This window comes from Xiphophorus couchianus, chromosome 8 (genome assembly GCF_001444195.1).
Source record: "Xiphophorus couchianus chromosome 8, X_couchianus-1.0, whole genome shotgun sequence".
Classification (NCBI taxonomy): Eukaryota; Metazoa; Chordata; class Actinopteri; order Cyprinodontiformes; family Poeciliidae; genus Xiphophorus; species Xiphophorus couchianus.
Window position 1 is genome coordinate 11,954,289 of NC_040235.1, and position 26,136 is coordinate 11,980,424.

Consider the following 26,136-nt stretch of genomic DNA (forward strand, 5'->3'; position numbering starts at 1 on the left):
CAAGAGTGTTAGCCATGGGACTTTACTGTTTCAGTCTCAGGAAGCTGTTGTGCAGTCAGCAGTAGAGGAGGGAGGAAGCAAAAGAAAAATGAGATCTGCATATCCTGTTATCTATGATTCTTTTTCTCAACAAGCTGCAAAGTGCATATTTGCTATCTGGTGACAGCTGAAGTGTTTGCGCATCCAAAAACCTTCTTAAGTTTTATTGTAGCTGAATATCAGCTGCTGAACAATTGGACTGTTTGCAGGCAATATTTTTCCAAGGCTTTGTAGTAAAAATCAAGAAACTGAAAATCAGCTTGAGAGCTGAAGAACAAAAGACTGTTGATACAAAACACAAAACACTGCATGTAGGTACCAAAAAACCCCCCAAAAATCTTATTTCCTCCTCTCAGTTGTCAGTGGCTTCAAAAAATTACGACACAAACATCTGAGTTTATTAGAAACATCAAAAAAGCAGCTTTGGTCCTGATATTTGTTTATTGAAATGGGCATCTCTCAAAAGATAAAACACCTGAAACAATATGAAAAGGAGTGTTCCCTTTTCTTACCCTTCTTATGATTACTGAGCAGTTTGATATTTGTTCAGTTGGAAGCTCTCATTGTCATGACCCTAATCTTTAGTTCCCTGCACAGATTATCTGTCAGATTTAATTTGTGTTTGGGCGGACAACTCCGAAACGTTAATGTTACTTCCTGTCAGAAGAAACATGTTGGTGAAATTAAAAGTTTACCTTGCACTTAAATCTGCCATGGGTGTCAATTTTGCACTGAAGTGGAATTGCTGATTGTGGCACCCTTGGCAAAAATTGCAATAGTTGCAATAGCCAAACAGGGGCAGTTTGGCTCACTCTTCTCTGCATGTATGTTTTAATTAAGTCACATTGGATGTTTTTCAAACATGAATGGTCTACTTGAGGTCATGCTACAGCATCTCAAATGGATTTTTATGCACTCCAAAACTAATCTTGTGGGTCATTTTTACCCATTCAGAGGTGGTGTGCTGGTGTGCTTCAGAGCATTTTCATGAGCATTCTAGTGCACTTGACCTTCACAAACTGTTGGCTGAATGTTTATCTTCAGGATTTTCTGGTAAAGAGCAGAGTTTATGCTTCCATCAATTCAGATTGCAAAGCAGCAAATCAGCCCCATGCCATGACTCTACTGCCGCCATATTTAATTGTATGATTTTCTTTTTCTGAAATTTTGCGAGTTTTATGCCAGATGTAACGGGATGCACAACTTACAAAAAGCTCCACTTTTGTCTTTCCAGTTAACAGGATATTTTTGCAAAAGTCTTGAGGTCAATGAAGTTGTTTTTTAAGCAGATATGAGACAGGTCTTTGTGTTAAGATGCAATTTCTTCTTAGTCTATTTCTTATTGTTGAATCTATAACACTGATTTTAACTAAGGCAGGTGAAGCCTGCTTTGACTCTTGTTCTGTAATCTTTTGTCATCTCTCTGAGGCTTTGATTCATTCTTAGAGTAGTTTTGGTCCTGGCAAAAATGATTACTATAATTTTTGAAACATCTAACAAGAGAAATTAACTGATGAGCAGTAGTTAAATAAATGTGTGAAACAGTTTGTTTATATGGATGAAATGGCATTAAGTCTGAACAAAATGAGGGCAGGAAGGTACAACTTACTTCTTTCATTCACAAGTGGTAAAACTAAACTGTGTGAAGAAAACAAATTACTGTAGGTGGGAACTAGTGTTTGTGAACCTGTAAAACAAGATGTTACTTTTTCAGTCTGTTTTGTTTTGCAAAAATTGTACCTACTGTGCATGCAGCATTTTGTACTTTTAACCTTAAATTGAAATGGAAAGGTTTTAAAGTAGTCACATCAGCCTGTTTGTAAAAGCACAAGAAGTGCTGTAGTTTTATCAAAATGCAATTCTAGCTCAATCCAGGACAACATAAAGATAAGAATGTGACAATGGAAGGAAATTATTTGAGGTATTCACACCCAGCTTCTGATTTTCGACTCTATGCCAAACCTGCTGTGGCAGGTAAACAACTCTCAATCGGACATCATCTTTCTGTAGGATCACAAATCAACTGGAGATCAGGAGATGGGTTTTCAAATGTGATATTTCTGCGCTCAATATTTTACTTCCAGCTCCTGCTGTCTCTGATTGGAGCACAGTCATAACTAGAAAAAGCCATCACAGCTGAGTGGTCGGGCTGCGGAGATACTGATGAGTGCTGACAAGTCCTGTGGGCTACTCGCTTGATGAGCTTGCCCCTGGGTAGATGATCTGATCTTGTCACTTCTGACTGTAATTAACTGACACTGAACTAGAATAAAAATTCTCTTTGGATATTATTTTTGGAGCATATTTTTAAAATGTCTTGAGGTTCCGGGAGAAGATAAATTGTGTTAAGCTCTTTCCGTGACTATAGGCCCAATTGTTCTGAGCCGTGAGGCCGGTCTGCTGAGTGCTAAATAAATGAGTGTGGTGTAAACTGTTTGACATGGAGTGTGGGCCCTTTAAATTTTTTTTGATTTGAATCATCTGTCACAGAGCCTCTGGTAAAATCATCATGTTCACAGTCAAACTGTCACATTCCCATATTTCTTCAAATGCATTGCCTATGTACTCTGATGCTTGGTAGAGGAAAAAATAAAAAGTTAACCTGCGCGGTTTTATATTTGGTTTTCAACGCAAGAGCTCAACAGATTTAACAATTGAGTAATAGATACGTGGATTTCCAGCACATTTCAGCTTGATTGGGTGCTTGGGCAGCTGCAAACCTTCTATTCTTGTTGGAAGCCATGTTTGATTGCTCTCTTTAGTCAGTATTGTCGATCACTGCTGCAGTTCTTTTGTGGTATTGAGAAACTCAGATTGAGAAACTCTTTTATAACTAAAATTCAGTCAGATTGGATTGAGAGAATCTGTGAACATCAATTTTAAAGTCTTGGCACAGATTCTGAGTTGGCTTCAGGTCTGGACTTTGACTGGGCCACAAAAGCAGATGGATGCACATCGATCTAATCTTTTTCTTTGTGGCTCAGGCTGCATTTTTAAGGTTGTTGTTCTGCTTCCTGGCTAAGCCTCCCTGACTTCTAACAAGTCTGCCTCCAGAATCACCAACTAGTCAAACATTTTCTCATCCACTCTTAACTCCCCAATCCCTGCTGATGGAAAACATCCCAGATCATAATAATAACATGTTTCAGGTTGTTTCCAGAGTGATGTCATGATAAGGGTTGCTGAAAATATGCGTATGCCAATTCCCATTGAGTGGCATAAAGATGGAACTAAATTGACATATAGTGAAGAAAAGATTAAAAAATGAACCTACTTCTTTTGCCCTGCTAACTTTAACAGTATGGCTTCCAGTCAGAGCTTTTTTAAATTCTCACTGGTTGGGTTTACTCTGTAAAAATTCAGCTTAGGGACAATTTGTGTGAAGTCACAGACTGTTGACCTTATTAGAAAGAAGTCTGAGTGTTTTTGTTACTACAATGATAGGAGACTGGGTTTTACTCAAAATCCCAGGAGTCAGTGTATTTTTACTGGAGTGGCACTCAAAAGTGTTCTTTTAATTCTGATACATTCCTCATTCAGTTTCATGAATTCACAACTGTCATCAATTATAAATCTGGTGACTCTAAAACAAGCTTCTGCTACCATTTAACTAAAGCTATAGTCTATAGAGAAGTTGCAAATGATCATGGGTACCTCATTATATAAAGATGTATATGTAATTCATATTGTATAGCACTATAAAAGTAGTCGCCAATATTTGGAGAAAACACAGGCAAAAAATGTACTTAAAAAAGCTGGCTGTTTCTCCAAAACAAATGAAAAAGACAATGCAGATTTTGTGTTAGTGTTTGCCAAGAAGCCAACAGCAACCCTGACAGAGCTGCAGGAATTTCTCCCAAGCATCACTTTTCCTCCACATGTAACACCCTGATATGTACTGCAGGTCTGGATTGAAGATTAGGGCTTCCAGACAGAAACCTTTTTGTTTCAATAAAATAAAGTCTGTGGCTACATGTGTTGTCTGATGAAACCTCACCTTAATTTTGACTACAGTTCCAAAACGTGAGTTTAACATAAGAATAACACATCATCAGCTCATCATAAAAATAATATAATGACTTTAAACTTTTATTTTAAAATCAATTTTCTTTCACTCACGTCCTGTAGTAGAATACGCTGCTTTCGTTTTGAATATATACGTGGACGTCCAGTAGATTATGGAATGAATGAAGCAGAAAATTGATTTTGCAGAGACATCAGAGAAATTCAGAACAGGCTGATTTAGGTGCTTAATTATTATTTTATTGTGATTGGAGTTTCATTGATATAAGCTGCAGGTAATACAAGTGAATCATTTTAGCAGTTTAAGTGAAACACAAAAAAAAACCCTCATTGGATTTTTTTTTTAAAGTACATTTCATTAGTAAATTTGATTTAATTTTAGTGGATTTTTTACCGCAATAAAAAAATAAATAAGTCAAACTATTGTTTCTCCCTTCTGCTGACACGAAATGTCACTGAGTTTGAGGAGGTAATTGAAAGTGAATTGAGATGGATTGAATTGGTTTTTGGTAGTACTATTTTTATGGATTCTTTTTGTCTCTCTTTTTTTTTTTTTGGTGTCATGCAGGCTCCTTCAGGCGTCCAAGCCTATTCAGGTGAATGCTTGCGGTTTCAGAGAACCGTGAGAGCATCATCCATAAAACAGAACACCTCAGTTTAAATTCACTCGACAGCTATTCGCCCGGTTGACGCGTCCTTGAAAAGGAGAGTGAGTTTCTACTGCGACAGCAGCGAGTTAATGTTTGCACTGATCTTCCTTCAACAGAAGACAATGATAGATTAGAAGACGGAATAGAGAGGAATGATCAGTACAGGACCAAAGTCTTCCACTTCATGTTGTGTTTCATTGACATTTACAGATTTGTTTTGCTGAAACTCCAGCGAATTGCTTTAAGTACTGGGAAACGAACTGATTTTTGGCATCTAATGCAGTCCTGAGCAGGTTGGGTGGAGTGTTAAATGGGTTAGGGACAGGCACTTAGGGACTGATTATACCTGCCAACATCAATACTGGCTGTCAGGGTGTAGTGACTGAAGGAGATTGAAGTGTTCAGTTTCAGATTGGCGCGGGAGTTGGACGCAGTGAACGTGAGAGGTTTTCAGTTAGCAGACCGATGGTTTCAGTCTGGAATAATTTTACACAACAATAATAATAATAGCAGTTATTCAACAACAGTGAAATAATAGTTCCTGATGCCACTTCATAATGTGCTGCGGACTCTTTTGCAATATTTTAATATGTTTAGTTTTGGTTTAACATCACTAAATACCAATATATTTAAAATATGATTGAATGGAATTGTTGTGTTCTGTTTTAACAGTACAATGACATTATTTAATATTACTGGTAGAATACATTTTTGCTCTTTTTTTTTTAAAAGCAGTTTTGTGTTTATGGGACTATGCATTCTTAAAAGTCTTGTCATAAGGCATCTTCTGACTGATATGACATGACGCTGAACTGGCTATCTGACGAAAACCAAGTTCAATCTTTTATAGAACCCGTTAACAACTGGCTGCAGCAAAAGTACTGGTTGACCACTGGAAATGCTTTGTTGCAACAAAAAAAATGGTTTTAACCATTAAACAACCTTCAGCCACACAAAGAAAATCAACTTGCATACATTTTGTTTTAGTATTTGTACCAAGAAACCAATTTCATTTTGTTGCCATGATCGATTTTGGTCAAGGTCTGGCAGTGCACAAAGTAATATTTTTATAAGTTCTGGCTGAATTGAAAATGTTTGTTGATAAATAAATATCTGCCAACAACTGAAAAGGTTATATCTCACAGAGGTTGTACAAATGGTGCCCTACATGTTGTGGAATGGAAACATGTGCAAATAAGTCTGTCTTAAAAAAATTACATTCTCCTTTATAATTCTGATTTTCTTTTTTTTTTTACATTTTTAGACATGTTTTGCATATTTCGAAATATGAAAGTGCACCATAATAAACAATCTGTTCTCTTAATTATAACTATGCACACCAAAAAGTATTTCTTGATGGTCATAAAACCAAGCAGAAAAGTGCATATTTGCCTCTTGATTCCAAATTATAAGTCTTATAAATTATGCTGCACTTAAATTAAAGCCACTCAAAGTGACTGCTGGGACTACAACTTGAACTTCTCTGTAAAAAAAAAAAAAAAAAATCAAAAAACCCTGTCCTTTCAGTTGCCTTTTACAAATTTTATTATTTTTCTGACTTTTGATTTAAGCATAATACAGATGCTTCAAATGACTAACCTTGTGTCCTCTGTACTCAGTGATTCACAACAAAGTGTTTCCAGTTCCACTTAGTCACAGTGCGTTCAAAGACACAAGAAAAGGTTATTTTTAATTGTCAGGCCAGTCACCACTCAAACCACTCCACCTGGAAATCTGCCTGGTGAATGGAGGTACATCATTTATTGTCCACATTTGAAAATGCTGTTTCCATCTTTGTATTTTACAGATTATTTTTGCAATAAAAGTTTTGTTTAAGATTAAAGCTGACCAATTTTCTCTTCTACCACTTGTGAAATCCAAAATGAAATTCATGCCTGTACAAAGGGTATGACCGAAGACTTTATATATTTTCACATCTGTTGGTTGTACTGGTGACATTATGTTTGTGTCCTACAGCAGAGAGGTTCTGCAGAGGCTGATATATTCTGTGTTCACGCCATTCATTATTCAGGATTGTGCAGTAAAACGACAGAAGCTCAAATTAGGAACTTAATTCCCTAATAGGCAATTAAAGGCAATTATAACTTCATGAAACATTCATGACCGCTTAATATCGACTGAGGGTCAGAGCTTTAAATCAAAAGTAATTGCAATGTAATCCATCCGTCCGTCCGTCTGTTCATTCATTCATTCATTTATTCTCTTTCGCTTTATCCTGGGGTGGCAACTTAGCTCCATTGGTAAAAGCCCGGCCAACAGGCGCTTGCCATCATGCCCCCCCCCCCCCTCCAGGCCTTGAGGGGGGTCAATGTAATCAGATGCTTTTATCTTTAGGAAATAAGCTTTTAAAAACCACCCATTTCTTTTAAAATTAGCAGGGACCTCTTGTCGATCACTAAGCTAAAGCAATACAAGCCAGAAAGAAGACATTCCTGCCTATTTTACAAAATGACATGAAAACAATGAGTTCCATCAATCTCAAATCGAGACTTAGTTTTTGCTAAGTGTAAATACTACTGTTGTTTTTCAGTTCAAACTTGTTTTCTTGTGTTATTTTGATCTCAATTAAGGACAACTTTTTAGAAGTTGTTTTATTTTTTATTTCAATCAACTACCAACATTTTGAATTTGATCAAGAATCAAACATTTAATGCAGCTTAAAATAAATGGCAGCCAAACTGTTAGATGTAACCGTCCCTAACCAGCACAAATCCACGTTTTTTTTTCACACATTATCTATGCCCAAAATTAATCTGACTTTTTCAAAAAGCTGTGCTTTATTTTCTCACTAAAACCAGGAAGATGGAGCATATCACTCTGTTTCTAAAGTCCTTACACTGGCTCAGAGAATAGACTGTAAAATACTGTTGTTAGTTTATAAATCATTGAACTGTTTAGCACCACAATACATTAAAGGTTTGCTGTTGTGTCAACCTTCCAGACCGCTCGGGTCTTCTGGTTCTGGTCTGCTCTGCATCCCAAACACAGAACTTCCAGAAAAGTGTGTAACAGCTGAAACAGTGAGTTGAAGGTAGACTAAAAACTCACCTGTTTTGAGTTGCTTTTGTATCTTAATTAATGAAACACTAACCAACATTTGATGTGTAAATGGCGGCACTTGGAAAAATGTAATGTTTGTTGTGTTTTGTGCAGAGCCCTTTGAACTGCATTGTTGCTGAAATGTGCTGTACAAATAAAATTTGATTTGATTTAGGAATAATGTCTTTTCACATGTATAATTGTTTCTGTGGAAATGCAAGTGTCACTTCAAAGCCTTTCGATAACGTTTCCACAAATATTTTTTCTGACTTAAAATTAGCGTTGAGTCTCAAGGCCAACATTCTCAAAAAACAACAACATATATATACTCTGTATATATATATATATATATATATATATATATATATATATAATTTTCCAACACATTGATTTCTGACCATGCGTCACATATTGACGTGAAGGTACCTTGCTTCGCGTCAATATGTGACGACTTGGGAAGGTTCCTTCAGCGTCACTTGTTGACGACTTGGGTAGGTCACATGTTTTACGTGGATTATTGACGCGAAGGGTTCTCGTAACCGCTGCCGAACCTTCAAAAATCCGACGATTTGGTTAGGTTTAGGGTAAAAATTACGGTAAGGCATAGGGTAAAACCCCACGCGTCAACATTTGACGCCGACGGACCTTCCACTGCGTCAATATATGACGAGTAGGGAGTGAGAATGGGTTGAATTTTCCCAGTACATTATTATTGTCTGATAGTGCAATTCTTTCTTGAACACTCAAAGCAAAGTTAATTTAAAAAATAGACTGATATGTTTACAGGCCACACAAAGTGGCAGTTTTTGGATTTACTACATTTTACAGAAAAAAAAAGTTCTGCTAATTGGTGCCTACGAAGGGAAACCCGGTAAATTTCTTTGACTTGGTGATTGATCAAATATTGATAGTAATAGGTCTTCTTGTTCCAATGGCACATCAACATCACAGTGGTAGTTCCACTAAAACAGGTTGCGATGGGTAGAAAGTGTGTGATATGATCATATGACAGCTCACACTTGATGTTTTTTATGTTTTCCACAGAGTGAGCTCCTTTGAATTTTAAGAGCACATAGTCTCCTTGGAGACAAGATGGCGTCCCACAACACTTTACGCAGCTACTCCATCATCCCCTGTTTCATCTTTGTAGAGGTAAGTAGCTGTGTGTGGGCTCATGGGTGCAAATGAAAAGTCCAGTGTATACAATTCTTAGAAATGTGATCATGTAGATTCATCGAGGATTCATGATGAACTGTAGCAGCCTTTCAGGGAGAGACAAAAAACTTATCAAAGTTCACATTTACTGTTGGGTTATGTGGAAAACCTGCTGCAACACTAGTTACTTTTGTTGTTGTGTTTAAAGGAGGGTTAAAGTCTGACTTTTTGCTTGTACTGCATTAGAGAGTTGAGCACGATTACAGTGATACTGATTTATTTATTTTTTCTTTATTAGCTTGTGTCATGATAGATCACAAAATACACTGTAAGCTACTTGGAAACTCTTGCGATTTGTTTCAAAATGTTGTTTAAAGCAGAGTATGTCTATGTCTAAATTCTGTCACAGTAGTCCTGCAGCATTTCCTCTTTTGATTTTTCAAACTAAAACAGGTCAATGTTAATACCGATCATCTTTATTTCACTGCTAGCCATTAAAAACTGTAATTGTTTTATTCCAACTCTCTAGTGATACAGAAACGATATGTATGTCTGAGTGAGGATTTTTGTAACAGTAAATGACCTTTTTTAGGAGAATTATACACAACTTACCAGAGCCTAAATGAGTAGAGTAAGTGGAAAGCATAATGTTTATTTCTGTGTGTGTGTGAGAGAGGGAGAGCTCTGTAGCCTATCCATATTTAATTATGGTGTCAGCTGAAAGTCCTTAATCAGAGAGATGTCTCAGGACACTTGGCTTTCTTCTCCCCTTTCTTTTAATATTATACTCTCATTAGCACTCATTTGGCCCCTCATAAATTTATTCAGTGTTTGCTTTTCTGTTACACTTACACGTTTGGAATATTGTACAGACCTTAATATCAGACAATCATAGCCTCTTTAAATACAAATGTAATTTATTAATGCTGTTTTAAGAAACAAAAGGTATTTCTGAGTGCTTCACAGTGTTTTGATTTGATCTTGCTCCTGATTTAAAGTGGTTCTTTCCTGCTATCCTACGTTGAATTAATGCTAGGCTGTTACCAGGGTTTAGAACCAGAGTTAGGACTCTGTTAGAAAAACAAAGACTTGGCACAAAGTTAGCACTGAAACCAGTTTGGTCAAATTACTGTGTCATCAAGATGTTTTGAAAATGAGATGATTTGCCATATAAAAGTTGCTTGATCGGAAAAACTTCAACACCAAAAACATCAAACAGAAGACACTTGTCTAGGGAGGATAAATACTTTTTCATTTGGCTTTTTCAGTCCTTTGAGCGATTTCTTATTTGCATCCCATTATTATTATTTTTGACCCATTATATTGATGTTTTTTTTAATCTGAAAATAAAAAGTAAAAAAAAAATCTTACTACAAAATATGTTATAATTGCAAGAGAAATGTATTTAATATCAATTAATAAGATAAATATTTAATAATGTTTTGCTTTATGACATTTATTTTATTGCATTATCCTCTATTGCTGTGCCTTATTGCTGTGCAATGTGATAATTTTCCAGTGTCATGGCTAGAACCTGACATTAAATGTTTAATTGGGCTTTGCTAATTATGGCTTTGCAGTTTGTTTACTGATGTGTCACTGGGAAGGAGTTGAAGGAAAACCCTAATTACATTGTTGATGTATAAACACTTTTCTGTATAATGCTGCCAACTGCGTGTACGGGGGGTTCAGACAGATATGGTGCTGAATCTCTCCAACAGATCCACTTTACTGATTGATAAGAGGGGATCTAAATATTGATTGCAGCCATAAAGATTGTTTTTTATGTTGTTCCGGTACCAAAGAGCTCATATCCTTGCTTTTCAAATTATAATTGGATTTCTTTTACTGTTGTTTTAATCTAGGTGTTGATTTTTTTTAATTTTTGTTTTAGTTAGAAATTCATGTGAATGTCTGGTGTCGATGGCCTGTGTTACTCATAAGATTATTTCCGGAGAAGACAAGCTTGTCTAATTTATTTGATTAAAAACAAAATGGAGTTATGCAATTCCATCTACCACAGTGATTTCTGTTTCATGGGAATTCTAAGCTCTTTACTTCATATCGTCAAATAAGTAAAAAGCTATTAAACAGCTTTTCACTGAAATTCCTCCAAGACTAATAATGAATACTTTATGGGAAGATATTTTATGAGATTTTAAACCTTAGTTTTTAGAAAATGAAGATACTTGAAGAATGTCTGGCAATAAAAAGAAATCAAAACCCAGGATTATATGAGCAGGTTCTGTCAAGTTACACTCAATGGCTCCTTTTATTGGGTACAATTACTTGCTAATACAAATAGCAAAGCAGCTAGTCACACAGCTGCTTTGCTGTGTGAGCAACAAATTGCTCAATTTGTCTAACTAAATTGAGCAAGTTAGACAACTTGCTCAATTTAAAAAGGAGCATCAGAATGGGAGAAGAAAGGGGTTTAAATCAATTTGGACATGTTGTGGATGCCTTGTTTACATGAGAGGAGAATGGGAAGGCTAGTTCAAGATGGTGGGAAAACTTATTTTCAACCAAACAATGGATAGTAGCATCTCCTAATGTGCATTACTTCAAATGTGGACTGCTTTCCTTAATTTTCTGATTTATCTCAAAAATGTACACACCTTCCAGCAGATTGATGCATAGTATCACAAAGCTGAGTGTCAATATATATCGAATTGTCAGGGGAATATTGTTGAATCTGTGGATGAAGAATCAAACGAGTTCTGAAGCGAAAAGATAATCTAAACCAGCTCTAGAAAAGTGGCCGGTGAATGTGGATGCATGTTTACATTTCAAACTGTGTAGTAGAAGCATAAAGTTAGTTAAATATTTTAACGATTTTAGATAATTGATTTAGCTTCAGGTTAAAAATCTTCCATTGTTTCTGAAAAGCGTCTTCTGAGCTGCAGGCATCAAAGAGGCCTTGGACATGAACAGTTAAACTTCACTCTCTATATCATTAATACACACATCCATAAGATGGTGGATCAAAACTCTTCTGACTTATCAAAAGGCACAACTGAACACAGTATTGTAGAATTGGAATGAAAGTCGTTCTGCTGCTGTGAAAGTACTTTGTTGCTCAGCAGGAAGGCCGACCCTCAGGTAATATAACTGAATACATTTGTAGATTATAATGGAAGGAATCACATACTACGTAATTAGTTTTTTACATTAGTATTGGCACAATACAAATGTAAAAGTTGCATTATTATTGCATTATTATTTCAAACATAATACAGTTGCTTAAATAGCACAGATATTGTAGGTCATTTGTACTTACAATGACAAGTACATTTTAGGGCTCTATTTAATGTCATTTGATCTAAACACTGTTTTTAATGACCTTGTGGTCTCCATGTTATTATTCTGTTGTCATGGGTCTGTCTATATATGTTCTATATATTTTTTCTCAGGATTTTCCAGCTTTTCTTGGTTCATGTCTCTGTAATATCCAACATCTTCCTTTAACGCCACAGCGAAAGCTCGTTCCTTTTAAATATAGCTTAACTATATTTTAAAAAAAAAAAAAAATTTAATTTATTCGTCTCTCATTTTCCTATTTTTGTTTGTGCTTCCCTGCTTACTTGTGTCTTTGTCCTTTTTATTGTCCCTCCTTCCTCCTCACCCTGCCTGTCACAAACAGAAGAAGGCAGAAGGATGCCTCTGTCACATGACCTAAAGAAAACACCCTGATTGGACACGGCGATGAACATGTAGCTCAATGCCAGGGGCTGTGCGACATAAAAGATGGTTATTCTTGAACATGCCACTTGTGGCACTTTTTCGTCTGTTAGTTAAAATCCTGATTATATTTTGCTTCCATGACATTCTGCTGCAATGAAGAAACTCACACTATCAGAGAGAAAGCAACGATGTTACTAAAAAAGAGAAAACTGTTTGCTAGGAAGCGGGAACACAGGGGATAAGAAGCAATGATGAGACAGAGTGGAAGGGGGAAAAATAAACAGGAAGGAAGTAAAACATCGCTTATTTGACATGAACAAAGGCAGATCTGAAAAGGCAATCTGTAGAGACGGAGGCGAAAACGGATATACTCTGAATAAAGTTACATAATAAGCTGCAGGCATACATTTTGTTAAAAACGGGTCAAAGTAGACTCGTCAGATTTCTGTTAAAAAACAAAAGCCTTAAAGCAGCATCTTAAAACAGCATTATATTATCAGTAATATACAGTGCTCACCACCTTGGATGTGTTTCTTTTTTTATTTCCTATGATGGACAAAATTTAGATTTTTTTGACAAAATATTACAAAAAAAAACCCTCTTCAATGGAAAAATAATTTTTTTTCTGTAAAATAATGACAAGTAACTGAAAATACTTACCATAAAATAAGTGATTGCATAAATATTAAACCTCTTTGAAGTGACTGACCTAGTTCGGTGCTACAATGAGAAAGTCACTCATAGAAGGTTAAAAAAACTGTGAAAATTGATGGTGAATCTTAAGAAAGTTCTTTGAGAACAACATGGAGCTTTTAAGCTTCTTGACATCAAGCCCTGGAAAGTTGGTAAATGTAGAGGGTAAATTCAATGCAGCAAAACTGTAGAGAAATCCTGGGCAAAAGAAAACTACGGCTCTGGACAACATCCTTTCCCCAGGAAGACAAAGACCTGAAGCCTCCAGCTAAAGCTACACAGAAATTGTTTGAGGACATTTAACATGGTGAATGTTCTGAAGTGGCCCAGTCAAAGCCAAGACCTCAATCTGACAGAGAATTTTTGGCAGGACTTAAAAAGGTCTGCTGATTCTATGGCACATAATGGAGCTTGAACAGTTTTGCCTGGAAGAATGGAGCATAAATGCAGCGTCCTGAAGAGTAGACCCGATTGAGACATGACGATCTGTCATTGCATCCAAAGGGGCCTCAACTAAATGCTGACTTGAAGTGGGTCAATATTTATGCAATCACTTATTTTATGTGAAATATTTTTATTTGTCACTATTTTGTAAAAATCAGTTTTGACTTTGATATCAAACGGTTAGGTTTTGTAAATTCCCTTTGTCAAATCAGTCAAATAAAAAAAAAAGGGTAAAGCAGCCAAGGAGGTGAGCACTTTTAATAAGCACTGTAGGCTTCTGAACCCTTTAAAAGATTTTTATATTCTTTTATCTTCCTCAGCATTTTATTTTCCAGCATGTGAAATCACCATGTTTGTCATCTCCAAAGCAAGGAAACAGTCAACAGTGATTCACAGGGTCTGATGTTTTTTTTTTTATCAGTTATTTCATGGTTGCACTGCTGAGCAATGGGATTTACCATCAGGCAACTGCATTCTGGATAGGTACTGATCAGCATATGGGCTAATTAAAGCTGATGGTTTAGACAGGAAATGCAGCAGTGACTACAAGTGGAGAGTTTCTGCTTCCTTTCAATAAAAATCTGCTGTCAGCACAGGCTGTTATATTTCAAATTAGTTGTGAAACCATCTGAAGCCTAAAACATCCCATAATTGTCTGATGTTTTTTTTTTATCTAAAGGAATATGGTACATGGCATCCAAGAATAGAGCAGAATTCAATAAAAAAAAGAAGAACTTTACTCCACTAGTTGTACTTTGCAAACAGATTTTGCTTTTTGTTAATGCTTTAAAATAATATCTTAATCATTGTTAATTTTAGTGGTGCTGATTTATAATATGGTAGATAGCATTAGAATTAAAGTAAATTTAGCAAAAGCTGAGGAAAATACGAAAAAATAGCTCTCATGTTGCTTCAGTTTGACATCAAAACTGTAATGCCAGGCTCTGTAGTTGACGGGTTAGAGTTGGATGCCTATTTCTGTCAGTATCTTTTCTAGTCTGCTAACATAACTCGACAGTGAACTGAAAGTCTGTGAGTTTGCGCAGGATTTATGTAAGACCTTTCTGTCTGACTTTATGATGTGAGGAGGTGACAATTCAGGTTAGATTTGTTGTATGCAAGTTATTAAAAGTAGGATAGAGCTGAGTGAGGACAATTTTGAAAAAAGGGTTTGAAGATGAAAAGAAAGAAGGTAAGATGGTAATTGTGCTCAATTTTCAATTTTACTGCCAGTCAGACTTCTAAATAATTCAGTATTAGAATGAATGCATAATTATTTAAGAGATTTATTTATTAATTTATTTATTTTTGAAATAAATGTAAAACTTCGGGGGTGCAGGGGTTGTAACTGAGGAATAAGTCGAAGTGTTCTTTACTACCATCATCCAAATAATACATAACTAGAGAAAACCTCACAATGTTTCTGGTACTCTGTTGGAAAAGAGTAAATAATTTCAAGCTTGTTTTGTGGTACAAAACCATAAATTTTCTTTGACTCTACAAGCATACCTACGCTTAATTAGGCAGATCAAAGTGTTACCGGCTAATTTATTAAAAATGATTATAATCATTGTCCAATTTGTTTTGATAACTTGCTAGTTCAACACCTTATTATCCATCCATCCATCCATTTTCCGTGCACCCTTGTCCCTAATGGGGTCGGGAGGGTTGCTGGTGCCTATCTCCAGCTACGTTCCAGGCGGGAGGCGGGGTACACCCTGGACAGGTCGCCAGTCTGTCGCAGGGCAACACAAAGACATACAGGACAAACAACCATTCACACACAAACACACACCTAGGGAGAATTTAGATAGACCAATTAACCTAACAGTCATGTTTTTGGACTGTGGGAGGAAGCCGGAGTACCCGGAGAGAACCCACGCATGCACAGGGAGAACATGCAAACTCCATGCAGAAAGACCCCGGCCGGGAATCGAACCCAGGACCTTCTTGCTGCAAGGCAACAGTGCTACCAACTGCGCCACTGTGCAGCCCCACCTTATTATCATGATACTTTATGATTAATAAACAATTTTTAGAATTTAATGTTTTGTCCTGGATTCCCCTTGCCCAGATACCTTGTGGTATTCTGTATATCGAGGTACATGTTTTACTCTAACATTTAAAGAATATCTGTGGAACCGTTTTATGACTGCCAGTCTTTTCGGTCTGCTGTTCACTTTGCTAATGCAGCATGACGCGGGCTGAGGACTGAATTTAATAGACCTATAAGTTACACTTTAAGCTGCAGAAAGACATTTGTTCAGGTGTAGAACTGTCATATAAAACCAGCTCATGAAGACTGTACAGAAAAGCGAAAGCAGCCACCAGGGATTAGACTGCACCTCTATTTTCAGTTCATTGGAGTTACCACACTTTGACATTTTTATCCAAAGGTAATTATAGCACTGATTCACGACCAAACGTGTTTTGTCACGGACTTGTTGACACGAGAACTGAAGAGTCAGTTGAAGCTGGAAAAACAGAAATTGCTTTTCCTTCGTGGCCCATATTAGCAACTTGAAACAGCCTGATGATGCTTCTCATGTTTAGTAGCTCACTAGTTTCTTTTAGGCTTCTGGGATTTGTAGTGCAGGGAAATATAACTAAGTGGCATTTTAGCAATATAGTGCAGAGTACATAGACAACAATAAAATGTAATGTGATCAGCATAAAAAAATACTCGAGTTTTGAATCTCTGACTCTGACGGTCATTGGCTGGAGTCAGTCAAGCTGAAAATCGTTTTTGGTCATCTGATGATTTTTGATTCATCTTTCATATTCTGTGTCTTCCAACTTGGAATTTTCCTGTTTTTGAATTATTTTGTTCCCCAAAGGCAGATGTTGCAGTTTCAAGCAAAATATTGTTTTCATTTAAAGCTCCATAATATATAGTAAAACATTAGGTCAAGTTTTTTTTTTTTTTTAAGTGCTGCAATGTTCTTTACTTTATGTTTGTAGATCTCTTGCGATCTTTTGTCTGAGCCTTTTTAATATGCATTTCCCCCTAAGCCTGACACACTTCTGCATTCCTGCAGTAGATGACATTTTGGGAAGTAAAGGAATTTGCACTTTAAACTATGAATAACAAGCATTTTTGCATAGTTGGAGCTTATTTGCAAAGGTGTTCAAAATTATGAAAAGCATCAAGATTATTTGTATTAATCTGACATTTAATTTGCTTGTTACTGATAGCTGTGGGCACACTTGTGACAATTTACTATCAGTACATAGACTATATGAATGCATATTGTTTTCAAATAAGCATCTTATTCATAAAGTGCAATTAAAATTTTTCAGATTTTCAGAGCAATAGCTACCAATGTGATCTTTGTAAAATATGCCTTCACTCACTGCATAATTTGGAAGAACATATTTTGTTACCAAGCAAAGATTTGCATAGACACACACAGATGAAGCATGCACCACACACACATACAGACGCACTCACACCTGGACACCACAACATAGCCATCTGTTAAAAGACTGGATGAGCCAATGCAACACTGTTAACCATCAACACACGTTTTTTCAGAACACCAACATTCCGGATGACTTCCTGCAGACTGTTACTATAAAACTAACTTTAATCAAAATACTTTTATATAAAAAAGAGAGGCTTGACTCTAAAGATATCATACTTTGTTGCAGAAATGTGCATAGTTTAAAACAATCACAAGTTTGTTGTTTAAATGTTACAGCTATTCATTTAAGATAAATTGGGAAAAGGTTATCAATTTAACTCAGCTGCTGATGGCACTTTGTCGTTGACTTTACAGCAATTTGTCATCATGAGCATGAATGTGGTAACAGGGTGGGTGAACAGCTAATTTTTTTTTCAACAGGAAGAAACCTCCAGTAGAGCCAGATCAATTTGAGAAGCATCTGCCATGGCAGGAAAATGGGTCGAGATGACAGGAATGAAAAACTTATGTGGCTCAGTTTAGAAAACTGACGCAGCAAAACAAAAAAAAAAACAGAAGCCCTGAGCCAGAGGTACTTTCTATAGGAAAGAAAACCAGAGGGAGTTCACATGATTAATGGCAGCCATAGCTCTGTTAATGAATCATTTCTGAAAAGAGACAGAATTTACTAGAAGCACTTGGCCATGCATACGTCTATAAAAAGACAAATGCAGAAGAACAAAAAGTTAAAAGCTGGTCTGTAGTGGACCCATCCGACAACAGTTTGAATTCCAGTTATTTCAGTGCCACTTCCACATGCCCTTGATCAGTATTTACACTAGTTACATGAATTTTGGGGAAATCTACTGAATATTTTTGGTAGATTTCAACAAAATCAGATGTCTGTCTTATGGACTGAATCAGTTTCTGTAGTGACAGTGACACTTAGTGTTGGACACAGGTACTACACACTGCTTTCTTGATCGTGCTTCCAGAATCACACAGACCTCTATTATTGCATTGTTTAAAATGGTAAATATGTCTTTTTTTTTTTTCAGCTGTCTGCATGCAACACATTTTCTCTGCTTTTCTACAGTCCAGTGTACAGATTGTCCTAAACTATAATTAAATTTAACACTGTCACCACATAGCCTTCTCTTCACTTATGGAGTGCTTTTGGCAGCTTTATGGCATGAAATCGTTTCATCTGTCCTGTTTGACGTTAACCCAAACAGCTTCTTCGATTGGCTAGAGTTGCAGCACATCATCGGATGAAAAGCACAACTGCAGCTGATTTTTAGAAACCTCACTGAAAGCCCCGCTGTGCTGTGTGGTGCATCTTCTCTTCTACTGCCGGTCCATTATCGGTGACTAAAGAAGCTATATATAAACAAAATATATTTATATAAATGAAAGATGCCTGCAGCTGCGTTTAGAAAAACACATCAAAAGGAGGCCAGAGACAAAAAGATGATGATAGTGGGATAAAAGGATGAGGGGGTGAGGGAGGGAAGTGGAAAGGGATGATGATGGTTTGTGTGTGCATGTGCATGTGTGTGTGGGGTGGAAGGGGTTGGGGGCGGAGGGTTTGCATCACAAGAGTTAGCATGTGATCGAGGAAAAAAGGGGAGAGAGAGGAAGAAAGATGTACAATTTTAGAGGATTTATGTTGTTTTGATTCAAATGTGCGTTATTACCTCAGAGAGAAGAGAAGAGCAACGTTCAAGAAGCGGCCTTGAATAGCCCTGTTCAAGAAAACAGATTCTTAACCTAAAATCTGTATCAGACCAGCCTTAACTTGCAGTAAAAGCTAACAACTCTCTCTTTCACTTTTCTCCCGCTCTCTCCGTCCATCTGGCCCCGACATGTTTTTTGTGCAGCTCGTCATCATGTCTGGCACCGTGCTCCTGGCCTACTACATGGAGTGCACGGACCTCTTCAGTGTACACGTGCAGGGCTTCTTCTGTAACGACGCCGAGCTGATGAAGCCATACCCCGGCACTGAGGAGTCCAGTTTCGTCCCTCCCCTCATCCTCTACTGCGTGGTCGCTGCTGCTCCCACTGTTATAGTGAGTAAAAAAAAATTATTCTACTAAAGTTGTCCTGTGATAATTCTCATATTTATGGCTTTGTTATATTTTGGATTACAGATTATATGCATGTTGTGCCTTGATTGTTTTATTTTTTATTTTTATTGTTTTACCACAATTTCAAGTTTTGGTTTTTAATAAAATGAAATATTTTAACTATATCTTGTTGTATTTAAAATAAAATACTTGCACATTTTATATTTTTATTAATGGGTTGGTATTATGTGTTTTCCAGGAAAATTGTGCCATTTCACAGCACAATCAGCTAACCTGGTTACCTTCAGTTGTTATAAAAATAATGTACAGTATATATTCAACATAACTTAAAAAAAATTTGACTTCACAATTTGGCACCTTAAAACTGGCCTCTGTCTCTTTAAGAAGCTCCTACTATTTCCAACACTCCCCCTTCAACACATCATCACAGTCATGCTTGTCAGTTATTCTGTTTATAACTACTGCACTGAGATGTAGTTGGTCTGATAAGCTCAGCAGACACACAGTTCCACCAGGTGTTCTCTAATTGCTGCTGCCACTAGTCTAGAGGAGCTGTGAGGAGAAGGCGAGAGGGAGGTGTGCTCTGTGAGGTGGAAGCTCAGCTGGAGGCTGCAGCTCCAAGGAGGAGCTTTGTGGAAATAGTTGGTGCTTTGTGAGATCACACGTTCAGGCATCCCTGTATGGTTTCCACGGGAGATTAAAGGATTTCTCAAACATGGTGGAAAGAATAAAAGCAACACTACAAGTATGTTTTTGGTGAGGGAATAACAGTATAACATGATAAAAAGTTTTCTTGAACACGTGTAAAAAAATAAATAAACAAGTTTTTATTATTAAAAACACGACAAACTAATGATGGTAAAGGGCCGCACTGGGTTAACTTGGGGAATCTCATCTGTCCATGTATCAATCAACTTCAAACCTCGCAAAACACAATTCTGTCTTTGTTCTGTCACAATTATCAATTTATTCCATTTTGATGATCATGCTCCAAACTTTGCAAGGACTGACCGCTCCGCTCACTGCTTCCTAATACACACAAAGCCAGTATTATTCCTATTCATACCTGGTGATGTCATTCCCACGTCGACACACCTAAGTGTCAAAGTCGCGTGCTCCTGTCATATCAATAATTACTTATTTCATTCATATGGCTCTTACAGAGCCTCAGTGAAAACTTGTTTATTATTATTAACTGTTTGGTGCAAAACACTAATTGAAAATCGATTTTTTTCCCCTGCATGTGTATGTCTGTTAAGGCTAAGATGGAGCGGCACTGAAAGCAGCTCTTTAAACCTTTCAGACTATGAACACAACAGAGACACAATCAAAACTGTCAGATGACCCGCGATAATAACTCAGAAATAGTCCAAATTAGGATGTATTTTTATTTCTTTCATACTTACGGAAAGTTTCTGTTTATATCATAGGTTTGTGGTGCCTTTCTATCCTAAAGAAAGATATAAAACTTCACATATTTCACAAAAAGATACTAACATTCATGGAAAAACCTCACATAACCTTATAATAAAGCAGAAAATACAGCACCCTCCGTAAGAAAGGCTTACAGTATTCAATTATGCTGCATAACTGACCAGTACAGTATTGTGAGGTAATGCAAAAGTATTGCGAGGTAACGCAAAAGAAAAAAATTCCCCATGTCCACTAGGGGGCTCCATAGAGGTGCGCTTTATAGTCCGGAAAATATGGTAAATAAAATGGGATGGTGGCATCACAGCAAAATTGCATTCTAGCACAATTGAACATTGTGAATTCCACACACTTGATCCCAGTGCCCATGCACTGTTCTGAACAGCAGTGTATCCAAACTGACACACATATCTCAAAGACATGCCTGGACTTGGTGTTTTCCCAATTCTCCTTTCCTTTCCCATGTTTTGACCTACATAACACATGATTTTCAGTACACTAGAAAATATTGGAAGATAGAAAGCAATGCGACAAGTACAACACTGTTTTTAAAGGTCAGCAAATATTGAAAGTAATTTTAAAACATTCTTTAAGGAAAAATTATAAAGTTAGCACTTTAACCTATGTAAATCTGTCTCTACCCTGTTAAAGTTGTGAAACCATTAATCATAAAACAAGAAGAAATGAAATTGCTCTAGCCTGGTCATATCCTGCAGTTTGAGCCTAATCTTTATTTTGAGCATAACATTTGCTGGTAATTGCAGTACTGAAGTGTGAAGCTTTACTCTAACAAACACTTCCACTGCACATTCCTCTTCCTTGGCAGCTTTGGGCTACTTTCTGTCATTTAGTAATTGCAAATCTTAGGAAACACAGATCCCATGTAGAGTTTTTTTTTAATTTTTAGGCCACCTGATGGCTAATCTCTATCAGCTTCCTCTAGCTCTGATTATGGTAACTTGATGATGCATGACTTTTTATTTCTGCTTCACCTCATGACCACAGTCCACTGCAGCCACAGCATCGATGTGTCAATATTATAAATTAGTAAATGGGTCAGAATTTTCTCCAGCTAATTACAGAAAAGAAAGTTTTGGTCCCAAAAATGCAAAGAGTGAGATTGGCGTTGAACTAGATTCAATGAGGCTACAGATAACAGAGCCTATAACAAACCAACACATCATTATAGACTAACTTTTGTCATTTAATAAAGTCTTTAATTAAAGAATATTTCTTGCAAAACAGGATACAAAGAATTCTAGTACATGATTTTATTTTTAGATTGTTGTAAAAGTATCTTTAATCACCCATGTCATGAGAGCCATGGGTTTACTCAGAAATAAAGCTAAGCAAAGGGATAAAGCATTTCTTTAAAATGCTCATTGGTTCTAGAACCAAATCTGAAAACCTGAGATATGTAGAAACCATTTGTTTCTTTAAATCTGTGTTTTTAAATAAATGTTAAATGTTATGCATCTATTTTGAATTTGCATTTTTGTATTTTACAGAGTTCCTACCTCATTAATTATTTTTTTGAAATGACTTTTTGCATGGATGGTGCTTACAAATACTTACCTTGAAACGTTGAGCTGTAGAGACTCCAGTGCAGTCTCCCATACAGATCCAGCCATATTTATCAATGTGCTCAGCGTCTTTCGGTCATTAGCAATGATGCTGCTTCCTCAACCGATCGTTGCAACAAAAAACTAATGTGGTATCTGGCAGTAAATGCTGATAATCCAAGTCTTTTTCAAGCACGATAACCTCTTCTATTTGTTTCTCTTTTAATTTTTGTCTATTATTTTATTCCCATTCCATGCTAAATGATGCCCCCTTTATATTTTTGTGTTAATTTTCTTGTTCATCTTGACACTTGTAATTATTAATGTTGATAATCTTTTCGCATGTCAAAAGACTATTGGTTAGAAATACCACCTGTGAAATTTGCAGCAGTTAGCCACCAGGTGGCAGTGTTGCTCCATTCTTACACTTTAATCCAGACATCATGACTGGATTCCTGTCCATTATCAAAACAAACCATAATATATGTTTTTTTTGTTTGTTTGATTAATTTCTCCAATTTTATAGTGATAAGCATGTGAAGTAATGAGTCAAAACAGACCACATACGTGTGCAAGAGTGTGTTATGCAAGAGTATTAACATTGTTTAAACTGGTGACAATATTAATCTTGATATGGATTTTAAAAGTTTCTTCAACTTGAGGTTGTTTTGTTTACCTAAAGTATATTAATTACTATAATGGAATAATAGTAATTTCAGTTTTTCTTTTCACTTTTTATTTCAGTTCATCAATGTTGATTTTGGGATTAAAAACAGTCTACTTTTTGTGTATTTAATAAATGTTTATTGCATCATAAAAAAAAATAAATAAATAAAAACACCCACATGTTACGTTACGATAAGTAGAGATCAATTGTGAAACAGATTGCACTGTTTATTCTCGGTCCATCTTTTTAGCTCTGGTACAACCAAGCATATAACTTTTCAAAAATTGGTGCAGATCAACAAAGAGTGAAGACTGAATGAGGTAACTCCTTGGGTCGGCTTGGCAATTTAACGGAAATCGGAAGAATTATATATCTGGCTGGCAATAGTATGCTGTATGTGGTGGTGGTATGTGAAGCGTAGCCACTTTATTTTCTGTGGAGAAAATAATTGTTTGTGTGTCACTGATATAAGGAGCTTCTTCAGCACCCTTGGGCTTACTTCAGAGACTCTGTTTAGGATTTAGTTTTTTTTGTTGTTGTTTTTTTTTTTTAAAGAAAATCCATTTTTTATGGTCAATACATTTCTATTCAAGAGTAAAGAATTACATTTTTTCTTTATTTAAATATTTCTAAGTGACCTTTCTGCTAATAGTGCTTAGACATCAGTACAAAACAGAGTTTCTAAAAAGTCTGAATGTGAGTTTTGATAGAATGATTTTACAAGTCTTATTAAGTATGACAAAGAAAATAAAGTAATAAAACATATTTCAGACTTTATTCCCTAACCCATTGTCAAATGCATGCATCTGTCCACCCGTCCGTTTTACCCATCCACCTACCAGTTAGCTCATTACCTGCTTTCTATCATCATATACTTTTATTATAACAAAATTTAAATCATGTCTACTGTAGAAAAATATCTGCCATGCAATCACAGGGAAGATGTTTTTTTTTTATTTTTTTTATTGAATTTTCTCTTTTTTGACATAACAAATTTACACACAACAAACTTAACATTATAACATGTACTTATACACTCTTGCATTCACTCCCACACTCACCCTCCAAACCTGCATTTGTTTGGTTCCAAAAATATCAAAAATCTTTTAGATTAACTTAGAGAAAAAAGAAAGAAAAATAACAGAACAATATATGAATAGAAACTGTAGAGAAGACAGCCATTAATAAGTTCCACCTTCAGTCCCTATGGTCTTCATATATGGCTCCCAGAGAGTCTCAAAATCCTGTTGTTTACCCTTGGCGATGTATGTTAGCTTTTCCAGTCCGAGCGAATTTGCAATTTTCTTCTTCCAGAGTCCCAGGGAGGGTGCATCCATGCCTCTCCAGCATAATGCTATAGATCTTCTGGCTTGAAGAAGTCCATAGTCTATCAATTTAGTTTTCCTCTGTGATTGTTTAAATTCCTCTGGGTATATTCCTAGCACACAGATTTTAACCTCTAATGGGACTTTTACCTTAAACAATTCAGATAGACACCCAATAACATCCTTCCAAAACTTCTGAATTTTAAGACATTCCCACAAACAATGGAGAAGAGTTCCTTTTTCAAACAAACATTTAGTGCAAGTATCTGGGATATCACTGGACATATGATGAAGCTTAACTGGTGTTATATAGGTTCTCATAGGCCATTTATATTGCAAAAGTTTAAATCGTGTGTTTATCGTTTGTTTTTGTGCTTTTAAACAGGCCTGATTCCAGTCTTCCTCATCTATATCTTCGAAAGTATCTCTTCTCCAAGCGTCCAACTTATCTATTGCCGAGTCCCTAGAGGAAAGCATTAACAAATTATAGAACACAGAGAGAAAACCTTTCCCTTTTGAGTCTCCAACACACACCTCTTCTATTTTTGTTAAGGGTGGAATGTCAACTATTTGTTTCAGTTTTGATGACATAAAGTTTTTCAATTGCAAGTATTTAAAAAAATGTTTCGGGGGTATTAAATACTTCTTACATAGCTGATCAAAAGTAAGTAACTTGCCATCAACATACAGATCTTTAATTTTCTGAATGCCTTTGGTTTTCCATAGTTTAAATCCTCCATCATTTTTTCCTGGGATGAACCTTTCATTACCCCAGATTGGGGTAAATTGTGATAGCTCTGGACGCTCACCTACATGTTTGTGTGCTGCATACCAGTTTGTAATCGTATTTTTTAAAAAGGGTTTTTTTGTGGTCTTTTTTAATGTCTTTAGGTCCGAAGAATATAAAAAGGTATTTAAGGGGAAATCTGGAACAGATTGCTGTTCAATATCTACCCAGGCTGGAGGTGTCGTCGGGCAAAAGTAGTGGGTAGCTGATGTTAGTTGGGCGGCCATATAATACCATCTGAGATTAGGGACTTGAAGTCCACCTCTTTCATAGGGCAGATAGAGTAGTCAGGGAAGATGTTTACTTGCACTTTAAAAGTCTTAAAAGCCCTGAAAGATGTTAAAGTCTGTACTTATGACATACAGACGGTGCAGAAAGCTTGAAAATACATCCTGCAATTTCTACGAAATTGTATAAACATAATGGTGGGACACTTTGTATCAGCTTTTTAAAAAGAAGTGTTTTGTTTTACATTTTCTATCCAGTACTATTCTTTTCATTAATCTTATGTTTTAAAGCCCACTCAGGGAAGATGAGCATGATGAATGTTTAGTTGTACACTTTGTCACTTTTCCTTATCTCAGGTTTCACCTCTTTCTCAGCAGATATCCACCGCACTCATTTCAAAGTATCAAGAAGCACTTAATCATGGTTGTAACTGTTAAAGCTGTCTGATTCCTAGACACACACCATCTGTTCTTTTACAATAAGATATTACAGTCCATATGCTTCTTTGTGTCTCGAACGTTTATAATTACTTATTGTCATTATCTTTTTGGTGCTTTAAGAAAGTGCTGCTCTGGGTGTGCTCATCTAATGTGCCATAGCAATCCTTGTGCCACAAATAAAACGCATCACGTTGCTTGAGTTTTCTGCCTAAAGCTAAGTGTTACTATGAGTCAGCACTCCACAATGCATCACATATTGATCCTCTCAGATAGTTTTCATCAGTGTCACAGTTCCTTTTTTGCTGTGAAAGTGAATCTGTTTTTGGTTTTAAATAAAAATTCTTCATTAGTAATCTGAATCTTCTTATTGCTGATTTCCCTATCATTCGTTTACACTTCTGTCATTCTTCCCTGCTATTTGCATGAAAAGGTCCCTTAGCCATGCGTGAATACCCTA

General features: G+C 36.3%; 1 protein-coding gene across 2 annotated transcripts in view; it reads left to right on the forward strand.

The window, feature by feature from the left end:
- plppr1 (phospholipid phosphatase related 1) overlaps window positions 1-26,136 on the forward strand; it is a 73,185-nt gene that overhangs the window by 29,826 nt on the left and 17,223 nt on the right. For both annotated transcript variants that reach the window (XM_028025334.1, XM_028025333.1), the window contains exons 2-3: window positions 8,817-8,924; window positions 19,033-19,221. In XM_028025334.1, the coding sequence (XP_027881135.1) occupies window positions 8,865-8,924; window positions 19,033-19,221 (249 nt within the window). In that variant the 5' untranslated portion in view covers window positions 8,817-8,864. The remainder of the gene's footprint in view (window positions 1-8,816; window positions 8,925-19,032; window positions 19,222-26,136) is intronic.